This window comes from Nothoprocta perdicaria, unplaced genomic scaffold, assembly GCF_003342845.1.
Source record: "Nothoprocta perdicaria isolate Ctin4 unplaced genomic scaffold, notPer1 scaffold_138, whole genome shotgun sequence".
Taxonomy (NCBI): domain Eukaryota; kingdom Metazoa; phylum Chordata; class Aves; order Tinamiformes; family Tinamidae; genus Nothoprocta; species Nothoprocta perdicaria.
This window is the reverse complement of record NW_020454516.1, coordinates 23,617-43,558: the sequence shown is the minus strand read 5'-3', so window position 1 is coordinate 43,558 and position 19,942 is coordinate 23,617. Positions and strand designations below refer to the sequence as shown.

The window sequence follows — 19,942 nt, the reverse complement described above, 5'->3', positions numbered from 1 at the left end:
TCGGGGGATTTAAACGCCAACGACGACCGTTGGAGATGCGTGTGCGAAGGGGCGGGGTGGGGTGTCCGTCATGGCGGGAGTGCGGCTCGCCCCGGCCGACGGGGGCTGCCCCGTGGCGCTGCCGCCCGGGGAGAGCGTGCTCGGGAGGGGACCCCTGCTCGGGGTAAGTGCGGGGCTCCGCGTGGGCCCCGGCTGGCCCCGAGAGCCGCGCCGCGCTGCCCCGCTGCGGTTTCTTTCCTGTGGGTTTAGGCGTCGCGAGGAATGGGCACGACATTTTCAGAAGGAGGCGGGGACGGTTTTGCCGGTAGAAGGCTCGCTTGCCAGCGCTGGGGAGGGGAGACCTTCCTTTGCTCGGTTACGTGCCCAGCTGTTAGTGAAGGGCCCCCCCGAAGTCCTCTACCTGTGTTTTTTCCCAAAATACGGAAACAAACCCTGCGTGACTGCTGACTGGTGTCGCAGGCTGCTGCCCGCACCTCTCCAGGGGTTGCTCCACAAAGACCCTGCCGATTAACGGCCAGCACCGGGTACAGGGAAACCTGCTGTGAGGGCCGACTGTCCAGCCCTGGAAGGGCAGCCCTGTGGGAAAGAGCTGCAAGTAGGTCGGAGAGGCTTTAAGGCTATTTATTGCAGTATAAATAATACAGGCAGTCGAATATGCATTCTTTTCTCCTACTTTAGCTGGAAAGGTGGTTTCTTTCCAGCTAATAAAGTCAGTTATTTCTGCAGCCCTACCCAAAAGTCTCGTGGGTTTTGGCAAGTAAGAATCCAATAAATCTGGGGATAAGGGTAGTGGGATGTGATGGATTCAGGTAAAATGCGGTAAATATCTCGGGTGTCACACCAAAATACTAAAACAAATGAAATTCCATTTTTTTGTGTGCTTGTTAGTGTTATACTTGTGCTTAGCTTGATGTCTGGAAAAAAAAAAAGATTCAGGTTATAACAAAGTGATTGAAAAAGAGAAGAAGAAAAATTCCTCTACTATGGATAGTATGGGAATTTTGGAAAATATGCAAATATGGAAAATTCCTCTACTAGGATAACTAGTCTACTATGTTATCCTGAGAATGTGAGGGTAAGAGTGTTTTTGCAGCAAATTGCCTGAAACGTATCCCCTGTTAAAACAGTTACATCTGGCAGGTTGAAAACCCTGATGTAAAAGGAATCTACATTGACTTTGAGGTGATACAGTTTTGACAGCAGCTGCATCTTCCTTCCAGATTACAGATAAGCGAGTATCCAGAAAACATGCCCTCTTGGAAGTGGAGGGTGGCCGGGTTCGCATCAAACCGGTAACGTCATTCTCATTTTGATTTTGCCTCTAAGTGCCATGATGGCTTTCAGAGGTTCCTCTGGTGCTACGCTTTGCTCAAGGGTAGCATCCAATTTACCTTTGTTTGCTTTTATGTGATCTTTTACCCAGTCTTGGTATTGTTTCTCTTTTGTCTTCAGATAATATCTTAACTTTTTCATGTGTAAGAGCAGGAGAGTTAAAAGAAAAATAAAACATTGTTGAGATTTTAATTATTGCCCTATTTTCCTACTTAACTTTTTAAGACAGGGATCTGTTCTCGATACTGATCCTCTTCCTCTGCTTTAGAAATAAATCTCTGAATTTAACACTTTTCAAATAAAGAATATATTCTGCTATTTGCAAATAATTTCAGATGTTGCTATAGAGGAGTGTTTTAAACTTAACTACATATTTGTATATTTATTTTTAGTCTCAGTTACATAAAAATCATTCCATCTCTTCCTTCTGTCTTACAGATTCATGTAAATCCATGCTTTTATCAGTCCCCTGAAAACGGCCAACTTCTACCACTGGAGGCACATCAATGGCACCCGCTGAAATTCGGAGACACCTTTTCCCTGTTGGTGGACAAATACATTTTCAAGGTCCTTTCTGCTCATACTGTAGAGAGCACAATAAGGTATTGATACTTGTGAGAAACTGCTTTTTTCACTATCAGCTTATTCCACCTTTTTTGAGGTGTAAGTCTTAAATGGGAATAAATTGATGAATCTGCTCACCATTAAGTAGTATGCTCACTTGAGGATTAAATGATGATGCCCAGAGAGTGTGAAGTGTAGGACATGTTTATGACTCAGGTGCTCAGGAGTAGTCAGCATGGATTCACCAAGGGAAAATCATGCTGGACTAACCTGATAGCCTTCTGTGATAGAATGACTACCTGGATAGATGACATCCAGTGCTCTCCCCTCRTCTATCTGGACTCCAGCCAGGCTTTTGATACTGTCCCTCACAGCATCCTCCTGGGCAAGCTCTGGAGGTGTGGGATGGATGGGTTGATGGTGAGGTGGATTGAGAACTGGCTGCATGGCAGAGCTCAGAGGGTGGTGATCAGTGGTGCAGAGTCCAGTTGGAGGCCTGTAGTTAGCGGTGTCCACCAGGGGTCAGTCCTTGGTCCAGTCCTGTTCAATTTACTCATCAACAACCTGGACGAAGGGCTGGAGTGCTCCCTCAGCAAGTTTGCTGATGATACGAAACTGGGAGGAGTAGCTGATAGCCCTGAGGGCTGTACCACCATCCAGAGGGACCTGGACAGACAGGACAAGTGGGTGGGGAGAAACCTCAGGAAGTTCAACAAGGGCAAGTGCAAGGTCCTGCACTTGGGGAGGAAGAACCCCAGCCACCAGTACAGGCTGGGGACTGACCTGTTGGAGAGCAGCCCTGTAGAGAGGGACCTGGGCATCGTGGTGCATGACAAGGTGAGGCAGCAGTGTGCCCCGGTGGCCAAGAAGGCCAABRGGATCGATCCAGGGGTGCCTCAAGAAGAGTGTCTCCAGCAGGTCGAGAGGTGATCAGCCTGTTCTACTGGGCTCTGGTGAGGCCACGTCTGGAGACTGTGTCTAGTTCTGGGCTCCCCAGCACAAGAGGGAGGTGGAGCTGCTGGAGAGAGTCCAGCGCAGGGCTACGAGGATGATGAGGGGCCTGGAACATCTGCCCTGTGAGCAAAGGCTGGAGAGCTGGGCCTGTGCAGCCTGAGGAAGAGAAGGCTGAATGGGGACCCAATCAGTGTGTATAAATACCTCGAGGGAGGGAGGGAGGAGGCTGGGGCAGCCTCTTTTCAGTGGTGGCCACTGATAGGACTAGAGGAAACAGCCACAAACTGAAGCACTGAAAGTTCCGCAGGAACTTAAGGAAACATTTCTTGACAGTGAGGGTGCCAGAGCCCTGGAACAGGCTGCCCAGAGAGGCTGTGGAGTCTCCTTCTCTGGAGGTCTTCAAAACGCCCTTGGACGCAGCCTGTGCCACATGCTTTAGGTGACCCTGCGTGTACAGGGGGCTTGGACTAGATGATCTCTAAAGGTCCCTTCCAACCTTAAGCATTCTATGATTCTATGACAAGTGGTCTTGGTTCTGGAAATGTGGTGATCAAGCGTGTTTATTTACAGTGACCTTCCATTCACCTATGGACTTAAATGTTAATATATTAATGCAGCACTTTCATCTTGGAAAATCTGATAACATTACAGGATAACATACCATCGTGAAAACAGCAGTGCTTGATATTATTTTAAAATAGATTGTTTTTCTTCATAGTAACTATGTTTCTGCTCTAGTATTGTGTTTTGTTTGTGTAATCACAATAGTCCTCATTTTCTGTTATGTCAATTTCAATTTATGTTAATTGCTGTCCTGGGTGAAAGACAACTCGTAAGTACCCCTGTCACAGACAAGTGACCTGTGTGGTCATCTCCATATCCATATTATGTCATTCACAGTGTGATTCTGCAGTAACTAAAATTGACATTTCTGGCATTTCGTCGTAGTGTTTATGTTTGTGGATACTAAATAGTTTCTAACATATGGAGAGAAAAGAGAAATAATGCTAGAAGTGGAAGTYTTTTTCTTATTTTAAAATTTGTCATATGTTTGGTGTATATAATTTAATACTGAATAAAAAAAAAAAGGCTAGCCTTTCAATAAAGGGGACATTGTTTAATTTTAGGGTAAAATAGTTTGCAGTATGCTAATCTATGATCTTATATGGTATTACAAGTTTGCATAGTATAATCTATGTATGCTCATGCTAATCTAAAATGCAGTGTGAAAATTATGTCAAAGGTAAATGCAAGTGTTTAGGTCTGTTGACTCCAGACTACCCTTGACTAGTGAATTGAAAGGTCAAAGCGAAAAGATTGTGCCTAAAATTTGTGCACACATTTGTGTGCTATTTCATGTGTGTGTATAAAATAAATTATTTATGAGGGATTAATATTATAAAAACCTGAAAAACTAGTGTCCAGTAAGGCAAATTCTAAGCTGTAATTTCAACTTTCACGAATGTTACTGTGGTAGCGACTATTATAATTTATGTACTTAAAGAGAAAATAATAAACCATACCCTGTTGGTGGTCAGCAATGATTGGAAGAAGTTTTGGTTCAACATCTCTCAACCAAAGATATGTTTATGTTTTCTTCAAGTTTATTTATTAGTTTGGTACATTCAGTTTAGAAGTGCATTAATGGCAAAAATTCAGATATGTTTTTATGCTTGAGTGAAAATACATGTTCATGATGTGTTTACTTTGACAGAAAAAATCAGGAGACTAATGCAGAAGAAACACCAAGCATTCACCCCATTAAAATGTCTTGTAGTCCATCTTTAATAGAACCATCATGTTCCAGTTCTAAGATGCAGGAAAACACAAAAATAAGAAGAAACAAGATTACTTCCAGACATTTGGTGAGTGCTTAATCATTTCGTTGAATGATAATATCTGTTAAACTTCTTTTTTTTTTTTTCTCATGAAGTAAGCTTTGACAAACTCCTTTGCTCAAAATACTGTGTTTTTATAGATTGAATTGTATTTTGTATGTATACTTCTATGTGTTATACTTACATTTATAATTTTAGTTACTGGATCTTTGGAATATGTGAAAATCGCTGTGGCTGTGGGGATATTCTGAACTAACTGTGCTATGGATGAGTTTGGCAGTACAAAGCAACATTGATTTTTGGTTTCTGATGTGAATCAGGAGCTATCCTGTAAATGTCTGTGAAGGCCTAGAGGAATTAATGTTTTTTCTTTCAGTCAGTCTAAAACCCTCTGAAACTTTTGTTTGGAGTTATTGCAGCTAGACCGCAGATGTCTTTTGCTGGCTTTAAGTAATATCTGTTTGTACCATACTAGCAAACTCTTAATTTGTACAGCTGTAATGGTTGTGTTGTCAAGATCCATAAGAAAACAAATACATAACCCTAAATAACCTTACAGTTTTTCCCTGGCAGCCAGCATCCTATCCAGCCAGACAGTTTTCAAAGCAAGTGGTTTTGGTTCTCTTTTTCTTGCTAATTAAAACAACCATTTTTCTTCAGGTAGTCTGATAACTAGTATTTGGAGCAAGGGGATTTCTTTTTATCTTCTGCTGTGTTTCCACTAATATAGGACTAGAAAGTATATGCTGGGCTGTGTGATTCGACTGTACATGATGTCTAAATACAAAAAGTGAAATGCGACCCTTTACTATAGCTGAAATCTTTACCACTTGGATAATATTGTCCCTTTGATTCTCTCAGTAAATAAGCATGTCCTCAACATGAGTTTGATTTTTATTTTATTTTTCAGACAAGATTTAGAGAGTAGTTTCTTAATAAGATATTTGAAAGAATGCTGGCAAAACTTTTCTGCTACTTTGACAAATAGGCATTTGTTGATGTTACAGAGATAGCAAAAGTTCAAGTTTATGTGCAAACTGTATAGCAAAATATTGACGGAACTGTTGTGTGCTTTAGACTGTAGCCTCTTCTGTATTTACTCCAAAGAAATAAGCAGTTCTGTGTAGAATGAAGATGTCTATAAATGTTTTTTCCTATGTGAGTAGGAAGATGAAGATATTCAGTTAATTGACACTGCCTTGACAGAAATGTGTTTGAAGGACTGTGTGCAAACTCATGTGATAGTTTTTGTTTTTTAACTCTTTTATGGAGATAGGTACTAAATGGTAAATGTCATTTCAGGTGTTGCCTCCTGATGATCATGAACAGTTAAAATCTCTTCAAAGAAAGAGAGTGCTTCCATCTTGGATGCTGGAGGAAGACGTCATGGTTCAGAGGCTTTCTGACCCCATAATAAAAGAAGGTAGGGAGAGAAGGAATGCATTTCAGATTTGGTCTCCTTTTCTGAAATTATACTTGTGGTGGTAGAAAGTGTTAATTTATTACTTCCCTTCCACACTTTGAACCTAACAGGTGACATGATTTGACTTCTGTTGTCTCCTTTGTCATCAATCATGTGGATATTAGTTGATTCTTCCTTCTGTTTTATTTATTTATTTTAGTGCCAGCTATTGCTCTTTTTGGACTGCTGAACATCTGATTTTCTTCACCTCTTTCCTATAAACTCACTGTTTTGTTCAGGAATTAAAATCTAGGTAGTTTCTGCTATGTTTAATACTCACCCTTTTAAATTAGGGTCTCTCAATTTCACAGGTGTCAGAGGTGTTTATGCAGAAGGCATTGGGGGGGGTGTGCACACTTTAAACGGTAACTGAATCCTATTGGATCACTGTTCCAAAGCTTCTAGGAGCAGTACGTTGTGCTTTCGGGTTTGTTTGGGGTGTGTGCGGGGTTCCTTTTTTCCTTTTCCTTTTCCTTTTCCTTTTCCTTTTCCTTTTCCTTTTCCTTTTCCTTTTCCTTTTCCTTTTCCTTTTCCTTTTCCTTTTCCTTTTCCTTTGAGACTAAAATTGCCACCCTTGTCACAAAAGGAATTTGTTGAGTGTATGATAAACCTCTCCAGCTCTGTATCAGTAGTAGCAGCAGCAGAATATTGTGCCTAGTCTGTGTCGGGGAGGGACAAAGATGCCACTGACACAACCAAGAATATTGTCTAGTATGTCCAGCTTTGTTTGTGAGAGCTTGTAACATAATGTTGCCAGTCTTAGACGTTCTTTGACAATTTTATCACAAGATACTTTGGCTCTAATGAGCGTTACTGGTGGAAGAGGAGGAGTTAAGAAATAGGAGGAGGAGAAAAAGCTAAAAGAGAAGGGGGGGAGAGAGACAGTTTTTTTTTTTTTTTTTTTTACCTCTGTGTTTCCTTAGGACAGCACTCTCCACTGCCATTCTCATTCTGGTCATAACTATTGTCTTCCCAAGGTGTTTCTAGACCCAAGTTTCTCTGTTTTCTTGCTAAGGTATTGGTACGTGAAGATACCTGGTTCTGTTCCTACCCCATCTCTTAGGTGGGTCATTTAGAGGCAATTGACTAGTTATATGACATACTCAGCTATTGCTATTAATTCTAGTTGGACTGGCTAAGAATATGAAAAGGAAGTTGTTTTGCTCGTGTGGTTCTTTATCTGAGTATTGGCTTATTTTATATTCTAAACTAAATGTGGTACATAACTCTTCTAATCTTCCAGCTTCCTCCTCTTCCCTATTCTCTTTCTTGTCCTTTTTCCCCCTTATGTTAGAGTGGTTGTAAGACATTAGTTGTAACTTTTATCTGAACTTTGATTGTCTTTCCTAGGCAAACAGTCAATGTCATTTATCACAAAATGAAAAGCAGTTCCTGCTTCAGCCCTTTCCTTCCATCAGCCTGGACTACAGGTTGCAAAAGAAGCATTTTATTGATTTCCTGTCCTTGAAAGGAGGATACGGCCACCAAAGTAGGGTTAAGGATCTGACTGAATGCTTTTGCTTGCAGTATTGTTACAGATTGATATAATTTGTGTGTCTGCACAAATGTAGCTCTCTTCCATGGTTGGGAATACTGAAATCTCTCCAAGATATCACGTAAAGAACAAGGAGATCTAAATCTGACAGTCAAATAAATTCTTTCTCGAAGCTTCAGGTCTACGGCTGAAGGAGTGGCATTTTCTGCCAGCTGTCGATGTGCTCCACTGTCACATTCTCTGAGCTGTGACAAGTTACATAGACTGATTCATTCTTTTACTCACTTCAGAGCATCCTTCAGGCCTAGCTGTTCTGGCTTCTGAAGGAAAGATCCCTTGTTGCTACAGAGATGAACCTTGTATGGCTTTCTTACCTCTGTGTTTTATTATGGATGGGAGGATGACAGTCCTTGGTTCTGCTCTGTGGTCTTCAGCATAAACAGAGAATTCACAGGCGAGTTAAGATAGAGCCAAACTCTTGATTCCAAACTTCTTCCCACTGATCTTTCCTCATGGGAAGAAAAAGAGGAGAGAGAAGAGCAGAGGAGCTGTGGAACGATTCACCTGTCCTTCTGGTCTTAGGACGAGGCATATCTGAGGCACATCCATCAGCTGGCAGTATTTTTCTGATTAAAGTAAGAAAAAAAAATGAAGCAACTCAATATCTTTATTACTGTTTCTTCACTGTTGCAATCCATTGTTACAGTAACCTATATCATTTTGCTGGTTGCAAATGTAATAAGCTGAGGAGTCTCACACTTGACAATGAAAGACAATTTTAAAGGAAATTATCTTTTATTTCTTCTTTTATTACTTTAGTCATCTACTTTACCTGGGAGGATAAAAGCCTCTAGATTTGTCCTTTGAGATGATGTTACTTACTAGATACTTCCTGTGAACGCTGACAAACTGTTGCTGTCGGGTTTTTTGTTTTATTGTACTTGGAGTGATTGTTCTGTTTTATTGTACTTGGGGTGATTAATGCAGTGCTTTTATTGGCAGAGCTGATAACCTCTCAGCCACGTGTTAGGGCCTCGATAACTTAGTGCGTTTGTTGCAGTAGGGTGAAGTTGTTAGCTTGAGCACAGAACGGCTGTGGGCATCTCCGGAATGTGTGTGACCAGGTTGCCGCTCAGCCGCTGCCCCGCTCACCAGGACTGGGTCTCTTCCTTACGGCCGTGCTTGGTGCAGCTGCTGTCCCGCTGGGCTTTGCATTCGGTGCCTGTTGCTGTGGGCTTTGCATCAGTGCTGCCTGTGGGAGTTAATGCTCGTGGCTGTCTATGGGCAGGTATAAAGCAGGTGTAAAGTGGTGAGGTGCTAAGTGGTGCATTTCCTTCACTGTCAATCTACATGTAAGATTTCAGCATTGTGGCTGGTGCGTGTATGTGTGCGTGTTTGCCCATGAAACCTCTGTTTCTATCTGCGACTTCTACTGAGATGCAGTCCTGGAAACTTCAGCTCTTAAGACCTGATCAGACCCATGGGAGCCTTTATAGAGTTTGAGCAATTCCTTCTTATTTTCTGAAGCAAATGTAGGGATCTGGGGGGATCTGGATCATTTTAATGTGGATTATGTGTCTCAAAACACCTCTGTCATGTGCCATTGGCTGTCTTCTCTACCTTTGTAGAGAAAGAGAAACTTTTTTTTCACCCCTTTCCAAACATAGATTATTTCTCTTTAGTGTTGTCCCTTAGCTGCCTATACCTGGGAACTGGTGCTAGCCATGGTTAGTTTGTGGGTGGTATTATTTTCCTTCCCTTTTCCTGTTTGACTTTCCATCGATTTGTTTTGAGGTCTGACATTAAAATGTGGAAAAAATCTTTGCTTCCCTTAAGTGTCTTTGCAATGTCTATATTTTTTGAAGTGAAATAGTGTAGTTTTTGAAGCTGTATTATATAGCAGCATTTTCCTTAGGAATGCATTTTGCAGCAGATGGAGGCATAAAAAAAAAAAARAAGAAGAGACAATTGTCCTACTTTTCTCCAGTCTGTACTTTTCTCCATATTTCTGTCAGTTATTGGATGGTTACATGGACAAGTCTGATAGACAAGTAGATATACTCTGGTTCTGTTTCATAAATTACATATGTGTGTATAAACCAGTAGTCCTAAGTAATAGTTATATAAGTTTGTATCAGAAAAAGCATTATTGAATATTTCATTTGCTTGATCAATTACTGTTCTCTACTTGATAATTTATCAAATCATGCTATGGTCGGTCTAAAATATCCTTTGCTGCATACCTTTTTCTTCCTAAAAASCTTCTCAAATGTGTGTCAGCCTAAAATACACATTTGTAACGCTCATGAAGAGAGCCTGGTTGGCAGCAGAGGAAGTGAAAAATATTCTACTGAAACAGTATGTGGACAGCTACTGCCATCTCTCAGATCTGTTGCTCAGTGTTCTTCTTAGGGAATTTTTTCACCTATTCCTGTAGTTTTTGTAAGTTTTAGAGTTCTTTGTGATTAGTGTTTCRTGGTAAAAGTTGTATTCTGAAAGTACCCGTTCACTTTTCTTGTAAGGTGGTGGAATGAAAAGAGACCAAGGAGAGGGAGGAAGTAATACAGAATCCTTAAAAACAGAAATAAATGTGGAGAAGAGAAAAAGATTGACTTCTGAAGAAATTACAGAGACTTGTAAAGATGAAGAGCAATATCAAGGGAAAAAGGGCTGCCTTTCCAGCACTGTCCTTTCCTCTCAGGTAATTGTTTTTGCTTATGGCAGAACTGTGTCATATCAAGAAATATGAATTTAGTTGTCCATGCCGTAGTTTAAGGTTGGATCTGCGCTCTAGCTGTGTGATCTCTGAGTAAACTGTTAAGTTGGAGTGGAGGTTTGGAAATGCCAGCTTGCTTGAGCAGCTCTTCCAGCATCCTTGTGCAGGCTTCAGTGTTGGTGGCAGTCTTCTGTACGTCCTGCATGGGACCTGGAATTTAAGCCCTGAATGCCCTGCAGGACGTTGCTTTTGTTTTACAGCAAGTGATGAGGAACGGCTTCATGTTGGTTGTTTCTCCTGAGAGCCTTTTCTATGGAGAGATGATGGTATGAAGCTGATGTAATGTAAGTGGATTTGACCCAGCCTTGCAGCTTTCTAGCTGGTTAGGTTTTATGATTGTGGAGTTACAGYGTGTGGCTTAGCAATTCCTGTGCCAGCAATTAGCAATTCCTTAGCAATTTCTGTTCTGAAGAAAGGTAGCAGGGCATGTGGAGCTGCTGGGAGCGAGCCGGCCTTGCAGCTGAATGCTTGTAGTCCTAAAGAGGAGGTTTTGCYAAACCTTTTTGGGGAAACGCAGGTAACAGAGTCTTCTCTAGTAAATCAATTYGGAAATAAATATGTGGTGTCCAGATCATTCAGTATTAATGCTGAACTTGCCTTTTCCTAATCACCTTGCTACTCCAGTATGYTTGTCCTTGGTTTTGATTAACATTCTGTTAATCTTATGTTTAAAAGAGCAAAATCAAATAGAAAATCACGATTTTCAGACTTTTACAAAATAATTCAATGTAAACTGAAGATAAACATAGCGAGGAAGGGGAACCTTTGCATAACGAATAACAGAGTAAAGACGTTGAACTGTTCTGCAGTAAATCAAAATAGTTCAGCCTTTAATATTTGTATATTTTCAGATAGTGTCTTGGCCATCAGTATAATGCATTTGTTTTGACTGTATTACCACATGCTGTTTTTCTAAGAAACATGTGTGTCTTTCATCTCAATTGTGCATATATCCCCAAATGCAGGATTTGTCAAAAGTGAAGTCCTTGCATGACCGTATCTCCTGACGAACAGTTTTATGATCTAGACAGAGCTCTGAGCTAAAGCGTTTAGGTGCATGAGAGGTAGGGTTAAGTTCACATTATATGTATGCTGATTCTATTGTCTCCCATATATACAAGTACCTAAGGGACTAAAATTGATATATTTATATATTTTTACAGGAGTACACATTCTTCTGGAGTCTACCATATTCTCACGTGTATAGCCCTCATTTTTTAGAAGTATTTTCAAAGAAGTTCTCAGATTATTCACAAACTGTGGTGGTGGGGTGGGAGAGGAGCCTATGTATGTTGTGAGGGAACAAAGTCAGAGGAGGTTGAGTAGAAATTTTCATGTGCGTATTTTAACTTAAACCTTTCATTCAGTATCTGTATTCATTCAACATCTGATTTATGAAAAGCAGAGAACGTGATTTCCTAAACTGGAGAGACTCATGCAAAGCAACAGAATTTGACCTTAATACTTTTAATTCTGAAGACTACAAATTTTCAGGTCCTTCAAAATGTAACCTTGTTCCACAGAATACATCTGAATTTCCTCTTGAGAGAACCATGAGAAACTTGGAAAGAAATGGCAAGACTGACACAAGAAACCATGGAAGTTCTGTGGAAAAAGATGATAGGCRGATGGTTTATAAAAGATCTAAAGCCACAGGTGAGATCTCCAGTAAAAGAAGTAGAATTGAGAAAATGGAAAAGAAAGAACAGATTACAGGTTCTGCAAGCCAGCATGCTCCCTGGGGCAGAACTTCTCCGTGCTATGGTGCTGAGGAAGGGACTCATGAGTCTGATGCAAATTGGGATTACAAGCCTGAAATTTCTAGTTCACCCAGAAGTATTGATGCTTCAGAGCGCTCCAAACACATCAAGCATAAGAGGACCCCTTGCATGTATGGAACAGACTGTTACAGGTAAAACAAAATTAAAACTAGCTTAATCTAGCATATTATTAAGAAATAATTTATTAGCACATCAAAGAAGAAATGGGAAATTCATTACATTTTCTTAAACTAAAAAAAAATATTTTGGTAAGTAGAAGACTGATAAGAAAGAAATGGCATAAGAAAAGTTTTTAAAGTACAAAAGGAAGAAGCAGGAGGTCTTGCTACCTGCTAATATAACCTAAACAAAAGAAAAAAAGCAAAGTGGGGGGGAAAAAAAAGGTCAGTTAAAAAGCAAAGAAATCAACAAACCTGTTTGTAGCAGCCAAGTACAGATGCCAGTAAGGAGAAAGATGTAATTGGCTGGAATGTCCAATGTAGATGCTCTGGGATTGATTTATTAGCCAATTAGCTTTTTTTAATGTATATTTACTGAAGTAATCACTTGCTTTGTGAACAGAATATTTTAAGTATTTAACTTGGCCAATCTGTTTTTTTTTTTTTCTGATTTAATATACTTGCCCTCTGCAAAAGAATAGAACAGGGCAAACTCTGTGTTGGTTTCTGATCTTGTTTGCTTCCTTGGACGTATTTCAAGTGCTGCGACTGCCTGCCCTAAGCCTCTCTCAGTTCACCAYGAGAGTGCTGGCATCCAATTCCTTGAGTTTCAAAGTGCCAGCAGCTGGTCTCTGTTTTCCTGCTAGCCCTTCCTGGGCAGAAGGGATCTAGGGTGCTACATTAATATTGGAAAGGGGAGGAAGCTTCCAGACAGTCTCCAGGTTTCTAGAAAATTGCCAATGACCTGAGAATTTCAATCTATGTCAGTATACTGATAGATTCCAAAGGCAAATTTTCGTTACAGGTGAATATGGACTAGAAGTGCGTAGCTTGCGTCTGGATTACCTTAGGATGGGAAGCTGCTAACTGTAGCCAAGTTGTATTTTGTGACAGAGCAAGTTCTGCAGTATAGTGTAAGGCATTAGGGTACATTGGATTGATATCATTGTAGGTAAAAGAGAATGGAATATTTAATTAAAATCTCAACCTTATTTCTCTGACAAGGTAATAAGTTTTCATTGTGTCTCAGTGATTCAGGAGTGAGAGTTTTCAAGGAAAACTAAGGTGTGACTTTATAGAAAAGCAGTGAATGTATGAATGGGCTCTACCTTGATTATACTCGGAGTAATTTGATAACCCATAAGAATTTTTAGTCTATATAACAAATAATTAACTTTAGTTATTGACTTACTTGGTGATTTTTACTAAACTTAGAATTAATCGCGATGAAATTTTAAACTTTTCAGGAAAGGACTTCTGGTTGTAAGGAACACATATTTTGTTATCAGTGTTCTGTATGAGCATATCTGTTCTTAGATTGTTATTCTAAAGCAGATTTCTGGCTGCAATAGTTGCAGAAGTATTGCCTTGTAAGAGAAGAATGCTGTGAAATAATGCATAGCAGAGAATCTTATTCCATGGAGAAGCTGGTAAATGTGAAGCATCAAAAGTGCTCGCTTTAAGCTTYGAATGTTCAGATTTTGCTTTTAATGTATAAGCACTAGCAGTTTTTCTGCATCTCTGGGATGACATCATCAGAGTAAAGCAAATCAGTTACTCCTTTGTTCAATAGACCATAGGCATGACGTGAACAGATGCCTTTAAGGAGCTAGTTTTTAGCMTACTTAGTGTTTTGTGGTGTGGCATCTTCTCTAGGAGAAAGCAGCTGGAAGGGATCATAGGGAGAGGAGCAGCTTTGCTCTCCTGAGGTAGGTAGGTTGGAACCCACAGGTCAGTTTCTTCATCTATGATTTTGGAAGCGCTGCTTGTGGAAGTCTTGGGCTCCCTGTCAGAAACTCGTTTTGTCTCATTCTTTAGGATCAGATTTTCCTTCTGGGCTGCCCTAAAGACTTTCAAAGATGGAACAAGCTTCTGTCCTCACCAGGAGGCAGAGTGCTCTGTGCACGTTACATCTGGTTCTTTGCATAATGCCTTTTCCATTTGTGTCATTGTTACTTGTCTTCCCTAAATTGGAATAGGGAACAAAAAGAAAAGAGAGAAAAAAAAAAAAAAAAAAAGAAAAAAAAACCCACCTCTTTTTTTCTAAGATTACATAAAGCAATGTGGTGCACTTGAACTGTGTTCTCTAAAGTTATAATCCATGATTTTTGATCCCAAATTCTATTGTTTTGTTAGTCGGAGATATTATAGTACAAGTGAGTACGGATGTCCTTTGTGTTTACATGTGTATACTTCCAATACCTTGCTTATGAAAATCAGTATTTTTCCTTCCACCTTAAACTTGTAAATCTGACAGTTGATAACCCGTGGTTTTCTTTTTCAAGTCCTGTCTCCCAGTATGTCTGATTTAGAACTTATAGGTAGTAAACACGCACAGTTACTGCATAACTTTAGGCCTGAATTCTACAGCTTTATAATTAATGTTCATAATTATTATATCTTCACCACTAGTTTCTTAGTAGTGAGAAAATCAGTGTCTTGAGATGATGGGCATGATGTCACATCATGTGCCCGGGATAAGAGAAACCTCRTCTTCTGACCTAATCTACTAAACTTGCTTTGGAAAAACCTTTATCTTGCTTTTGGTAGCCGGACAGCTAGAAAACACCATAAACTTCACTGAGAAATGTTTAAATATTTTATTTGCACGGTTTTCTAAATCCTGAAGTGTGTGTACACTCAACTTGAGGATTTCTGTAAGAGCAAGGTTGTCTTTCTTGTCAGATAAACTATGTATGTATGTTTATGTGCCTGTACAAATTACAAAAATAAGTGGTTTGCCTCAAACAAGAGGAAGGAAATCAGAAAATTACTGGGTAATTTACTGAAGTATTTTATGGGTGTCTTTGAACACTGTTTATTGAAATATTTCATGATCCTTGCTTTTCAAGTATCACAGGTGGAAAAAGCATTTCTAACAGGAATCCTGTGGAAAAGCGTAGATTTTCTTTTGGTAACAGCACGTTCACTTTGGCATCGTTTTTGAAGTATGTTTTCATGCATCACAGGAACTTCTGTAGCTGCAGCGTGTTCTGTCTTTGTTCTATTTGATGCCTCTACGAAGTTTTTATAAAGCCGATATTTGCTTGGCCTCGTGGTTAKAGCCGCCTTGCTGTCTGTCACGCGCGTGCAGGCTGCTCAGCTAAAGCAGTTAAATCGCTCCCACAGCGCGGCCTCTGCTTGTGTTGCTACTTGCTCGCCTCGGCTCTGACGCGCTCCGAGTGGAGGAGCAGAAGTTGGGTGTCGCGGCGAGGTGCCCTTGTCTGCAGCGCTGCAGGCTCGGCTGTGCGCGGAGCCCCCGCCTCGTGCGGCGCAACGCGTACGCTCGTCGCTCTGGCCAGAGCAGGGCTGTTCCATGGATACCCCCTGCACTGCCGTGCTGCAGGTGGCAGGCTACGATTTGAACATCTGCTGACACAGTCATACAGCATATTTGAAGCTTGACATTTATTGAATACTTTTATTATTGAATTTATTCATATTTGAAAATTGAAGGCTAATAGGAAAATTCCAGTTCTTCTGCAACATGTACTAAAGCAGTAATTTTTTTCTTCTGCTTACCCTGAAATTTGGTCTTAGATTTTGCATAAAACTAAGCATTAAAAGCTACTTCTTATGTAGCTACAGAAAATGAAGTTTAATTCCTTTGTTATTATCCCTTCTTACATATGAACTGTTGGCTCTGACTATGTATTTGTTTTACAGGAAGAATCCTGTTCACTTTGAGCAGTTTAGTCACCCTAATGATGATGACTATCATGAGATAGACGTCATAACTCAGCGTAACAGCGATGACCGACCCGAATGTCCTTATGGAACTACTTGTTATAGGTAAAAGGCACTGTACAAAGTGGCTCTTCTTAGTTTTGTGTTGTTATTTATGTGGTAAGACTGTTTCCCATGAACCTAAAAAATGAGAATGAAGGAATGGGTAATTCTTGATGCTGAATCTTGAGCGTAGCGTATCACGATGGCTCCGCTGTCTTTCTGATTGCTTTCTGAGACTTGCTGTGGATAGACCACTGCCTTTAAACTGCCAAAGTCTTGCAAAATACCTGTGAGGAATTCCAGCTAACTTGGGAAAGCTTGGCTTGTGGAAGCTTCCAGGGACAGAGAAAAGGTGACCTGGGAGGCAGGTGACGGTCACTGTCTGTGCTGCTCTCTCTGTCACCAATCTCTCATCCCAAAGCAGCAGGCTGCTAAACAGGCAGCAAGCTGACATTTCAAAGTATCTTAAGATACTAATAAAGTAGTATGTATCCCATACATGTACTTACTTGATTGCACATTCAGCCAATCTGCTGAGTAGGGTCAACCTCCATCTGTTTCCATGGTTAAAATGATTTTGCAAGTTAAAAAGCATCCTACCCAAGAGTGAGCATATCAAGAACTTGGCTGTACTGAAAGTGCTTCATGGATAGGAATGTATGAATTGTTGTTAGCTTCCAATAGCAATTATGTAGTCACTTGGAAAGGTCCATGAGCACCAGGTACCTCTGTTTTATTGGCACATTTATTTGCAACTCCTTGCTGAAAGGAGACTTTTTCTTTAAGGCAGTATCCTGCCTTGTATTTAGCTTTCTGCAATGTTTTTTTTAAAGTTGAACGCTGAATCAGACAGTTAAAATAGATATTGAGAAGGCTGAAATAATGACAGCTATTTCTGTAAAATAATAGTAATAGAACACTACTTGTGGGCTCTTTCAGCTTGCTCAATCATGCTTTTTATTGCATTCCTCCCTGTAGGAAGAATCCACAACACAAGCTAGAATACAAGCACAGCGCACCTCCAGGTAAGCAGTGTTGTTCAATATGCCTCCAAGTGGCAAGGGGAGGTGACCCAGTTCTGCAGATGCACACAGGTGTTTGGAATAAAATGCTTTCAGCTACTGAAAGTAAAAATTACTGTATCTGTAGCTTACCCTGTTTTGCGCTGCACATGTGCTCCTCCTGAGCTTGAAGTCTGTGGTGAGGAAGCTTGGCCACCTCAAGCTTGCAGCTGCTTTTCTAGATGCAATAATGCTTTTCCCATGCAATAATGACATGGGGTTTAATGCTGCTCTCTTATGGACAAAAGTGTCATGCAGCAAGTTGATATTTGCATGAGCTTGGTGGTTTTTATTGAAAATAAAACATGGTATACTGTGATGTTATGTGATCTTGGTATTCCCCTCCCTGCCTTTGGAGCTGTAGTGATAAAATGAAAATGGGAATGTGTTTTGATATTAAAGGTATTGAAGTACGACAGAAGGTGTATGAGAGAGACAGTACATCCTTTCATGGGATCCTTAAAATGAAAAATCATCCAGTTTGTGTGTGATGCTTCAGCTGATCCTTCTCTTGAGGAGAAAGATCAACTAGGTGGTGCTCCCTTCAAAGTCACTTTCTCTAGCCGATTCTTGAATATTCCACAAGTGTTTTTTTTTTTTTTTTCTTCCCCCTTTCCCTAGGAAGAAGAGCTTTGGAGGAAGACGGTGACAATGATGGTGAACCAAACRAATATGACCTTAATGACAGCTTTATAGATGATGAAGAGTGTGCATCTACTGATGAAGATTCCGACTGGGAACCAAATTCAGAAGAAAAGGATAACGAAGATGTGGAAACACTTCTGAAGGAAGCACGCAGATTTGTTAATGCCAAAAGGTAACTGTGCTTCACATCAAAAACTCCCTCTCCGGTTGAGCTGGAACATGAATGTGTGAGAAGGGGAACTGCTTTAAGACCTGTGAGGGTGTTTTTTCCCCCTCTCACTGATAAATAGGCACTACAGGGAGATTTCAGTGGGGATGAGGGCACCAAGCAATACATTTCTTTTTTTTTTATTATTTTATTTTGATCTTTGTTTTCTTAGGGGCTGGTGTCTAGYGATTTGAGTAGTAATATTTTTTAAGAGAAATTTCTCATCTGTTTCTCTCGCAACGTTGTTAGCTATCAGAGCTTAAAAGACTTTAAAAGTTGTTAAGCTGCTTTGTTCTGTGATTGAAATAAATACTGACATTAGAAAGGCCTGAGTTTTGCTAATGCGTAATGTGGCGATCCAGACCTGGTGTTTGCCCCAGGGGAGAGCCAGGTCCCTTGCTGTGCCGCAGCCTAGACCCCCYGCAGGCTCCCAGCTGCCCTGGAGCTGCGGCTCCTTGCGGCCGCTCATGCAGGGCCACAAGTGCTGGGGTCGGAGTCCTGGCTGTCACCGGCTGTCACTGCCAACAACCTGCTAAAGCAGGACGAGTTCTTAGCGACTCCCTGCGAAACGAGGCGCCTGCGGAGCAGTGACTTCCGAGAGGACACCGGCCAGCAGGACAGCAAGACCCCTCATCCACCCCGATGATGCGAGATGGCTGGCGGGCTCCAAGCTTGCGGCGTCCCCACGGACACAGCGTAGGTCTCCGTTGRAGTCTCCCCCCGCCTCAGATCCATGGTTATTTTTTATATCTGGCGCGTCCTGCCACTGCTGGCTCATGTTTGCACAGTGCTAATTGGGGAAAAAACAAAAACAAAAAACAAAAAGCATCCTCAGAATTTTCCTTCTGACTTTTTTCCACTCTTTTTCACTCTGAAAAAGGAGTATTGTTTCCACTCTGAAAACAATACTCCTCTTCATTATTTTCTTCAGCCAAAATAATTTCCCTTCCAAAAAAAAAAAAAAATCCCTCCAGAATTCTTACGAAGACTTACAACACCAAAGTCAGAAGGAAAATTCTGGGGGTGCTTTTTTTAGGAAGGAAATTTTTGAGAGCTTTTTGGGGAAAATGTTTTGGAGTAATATTTTTGGCAGATGTTGGCAGATTTCTTTTGCGGAAAATAATTTTTTTGGGGGGGGAAGAGTTTTGTCGGGGATTTTTTTTTTTGAGAATTGCTTTAAGAAAAAGCTCCTGATGACTGACTATCTAAAGGAAATTTAAGTAATGTAGATTGCAAAAATAATACTTTAAAGGTTTTTTTTTTTCCTAAATGATCTTTTCCTTGGTTAACTTGTATTCCCAGCATTTAAAATAGACTCCCTTTAAGTGAAATAGCAAAATGATTTTGAAGAAATAATGAGCTCTCCTTAAAAGTTGTTGGGATGTACTAGGCAAATATCTGTTTGTTTGTTTGTTTGTTTGTTTAAGATCATTGTTGTCAAACAGAAAACAATAATTGCTGTTCTCTTGGCTCAAATAAAAATAAAAGCTTTCTCATGATTCTTTCTTGTAATAGGTAGCATTATGTTCTTCTTGTTAAGATCTTACTGAGTGCCAAATTAAGAAGAACCAAACGTGTGATGTAAGTAAATGTGGACTTGGGGGCAGAATTACTATGGTAAGTAAGTAGATGGCGTTTTCACCCTCAGGAGTTATTGGAAGAAATGTCTTGTCCTTGTCCTTTGTAAATCCCATGTCTCAGAAACTGTAATGAGGAAAACGGTGCTGTTCAATTTACTCATCAACAACCTGGATGAAGGAATGGAGTGCCACCTTATGATACCTCATGATGATACCAAACTGGGAGGAGTAGCTGATAGCCCTGAGGGCTGYACCACCATCCAGAGGGACCTGGACAGATTGGACAAGTGGGTGGGGAGAAACCTCAGGAAGTTCAACAAGGGCAAGTGCAGGGTCCTGCACTTGGGGAGGAAGAACCC

The 19,942-nt window shown here is 40.7% G+C and overlaps 1 protein-coding gene across 1 annotated transcript; it reads left to right on the top strand.

Annotated features, from left to right (window-relative positions):
* Positions 1-1,264: 1,264 nt before the first annotated feature.
* On the top strand, positions 1,265-18,675 carry APLF (aprataxin and PNKP like factor). Its single transcript, XM_026034018.1, has 9 exons — positions 1,265-1,292; positions 1,771-1,934; positions 4,565-4,715; positions 5,991-6,111; positions 10,168-10,346; positions 11,945-12,333; positions 16,027-16,152; positions 17,068-17,114; positions 17,772-18,675. The coding sequence occupies exons 3-9, from the start codon at positions 4,617-4,619 to the stop codon at positions 17,969-17,971; spliced, it is 1,161 nt and encodes a 386-aa protein (XP_025889803.1). The 5' UTR covers positions 1,265-1,292; positions 1,771-1,934; positions 4,565-4,616; the 3' UTR covers positions 17,972-18,675.
* Positions 18,676-19,942: the final 1,267 nt, after the last annotated feature.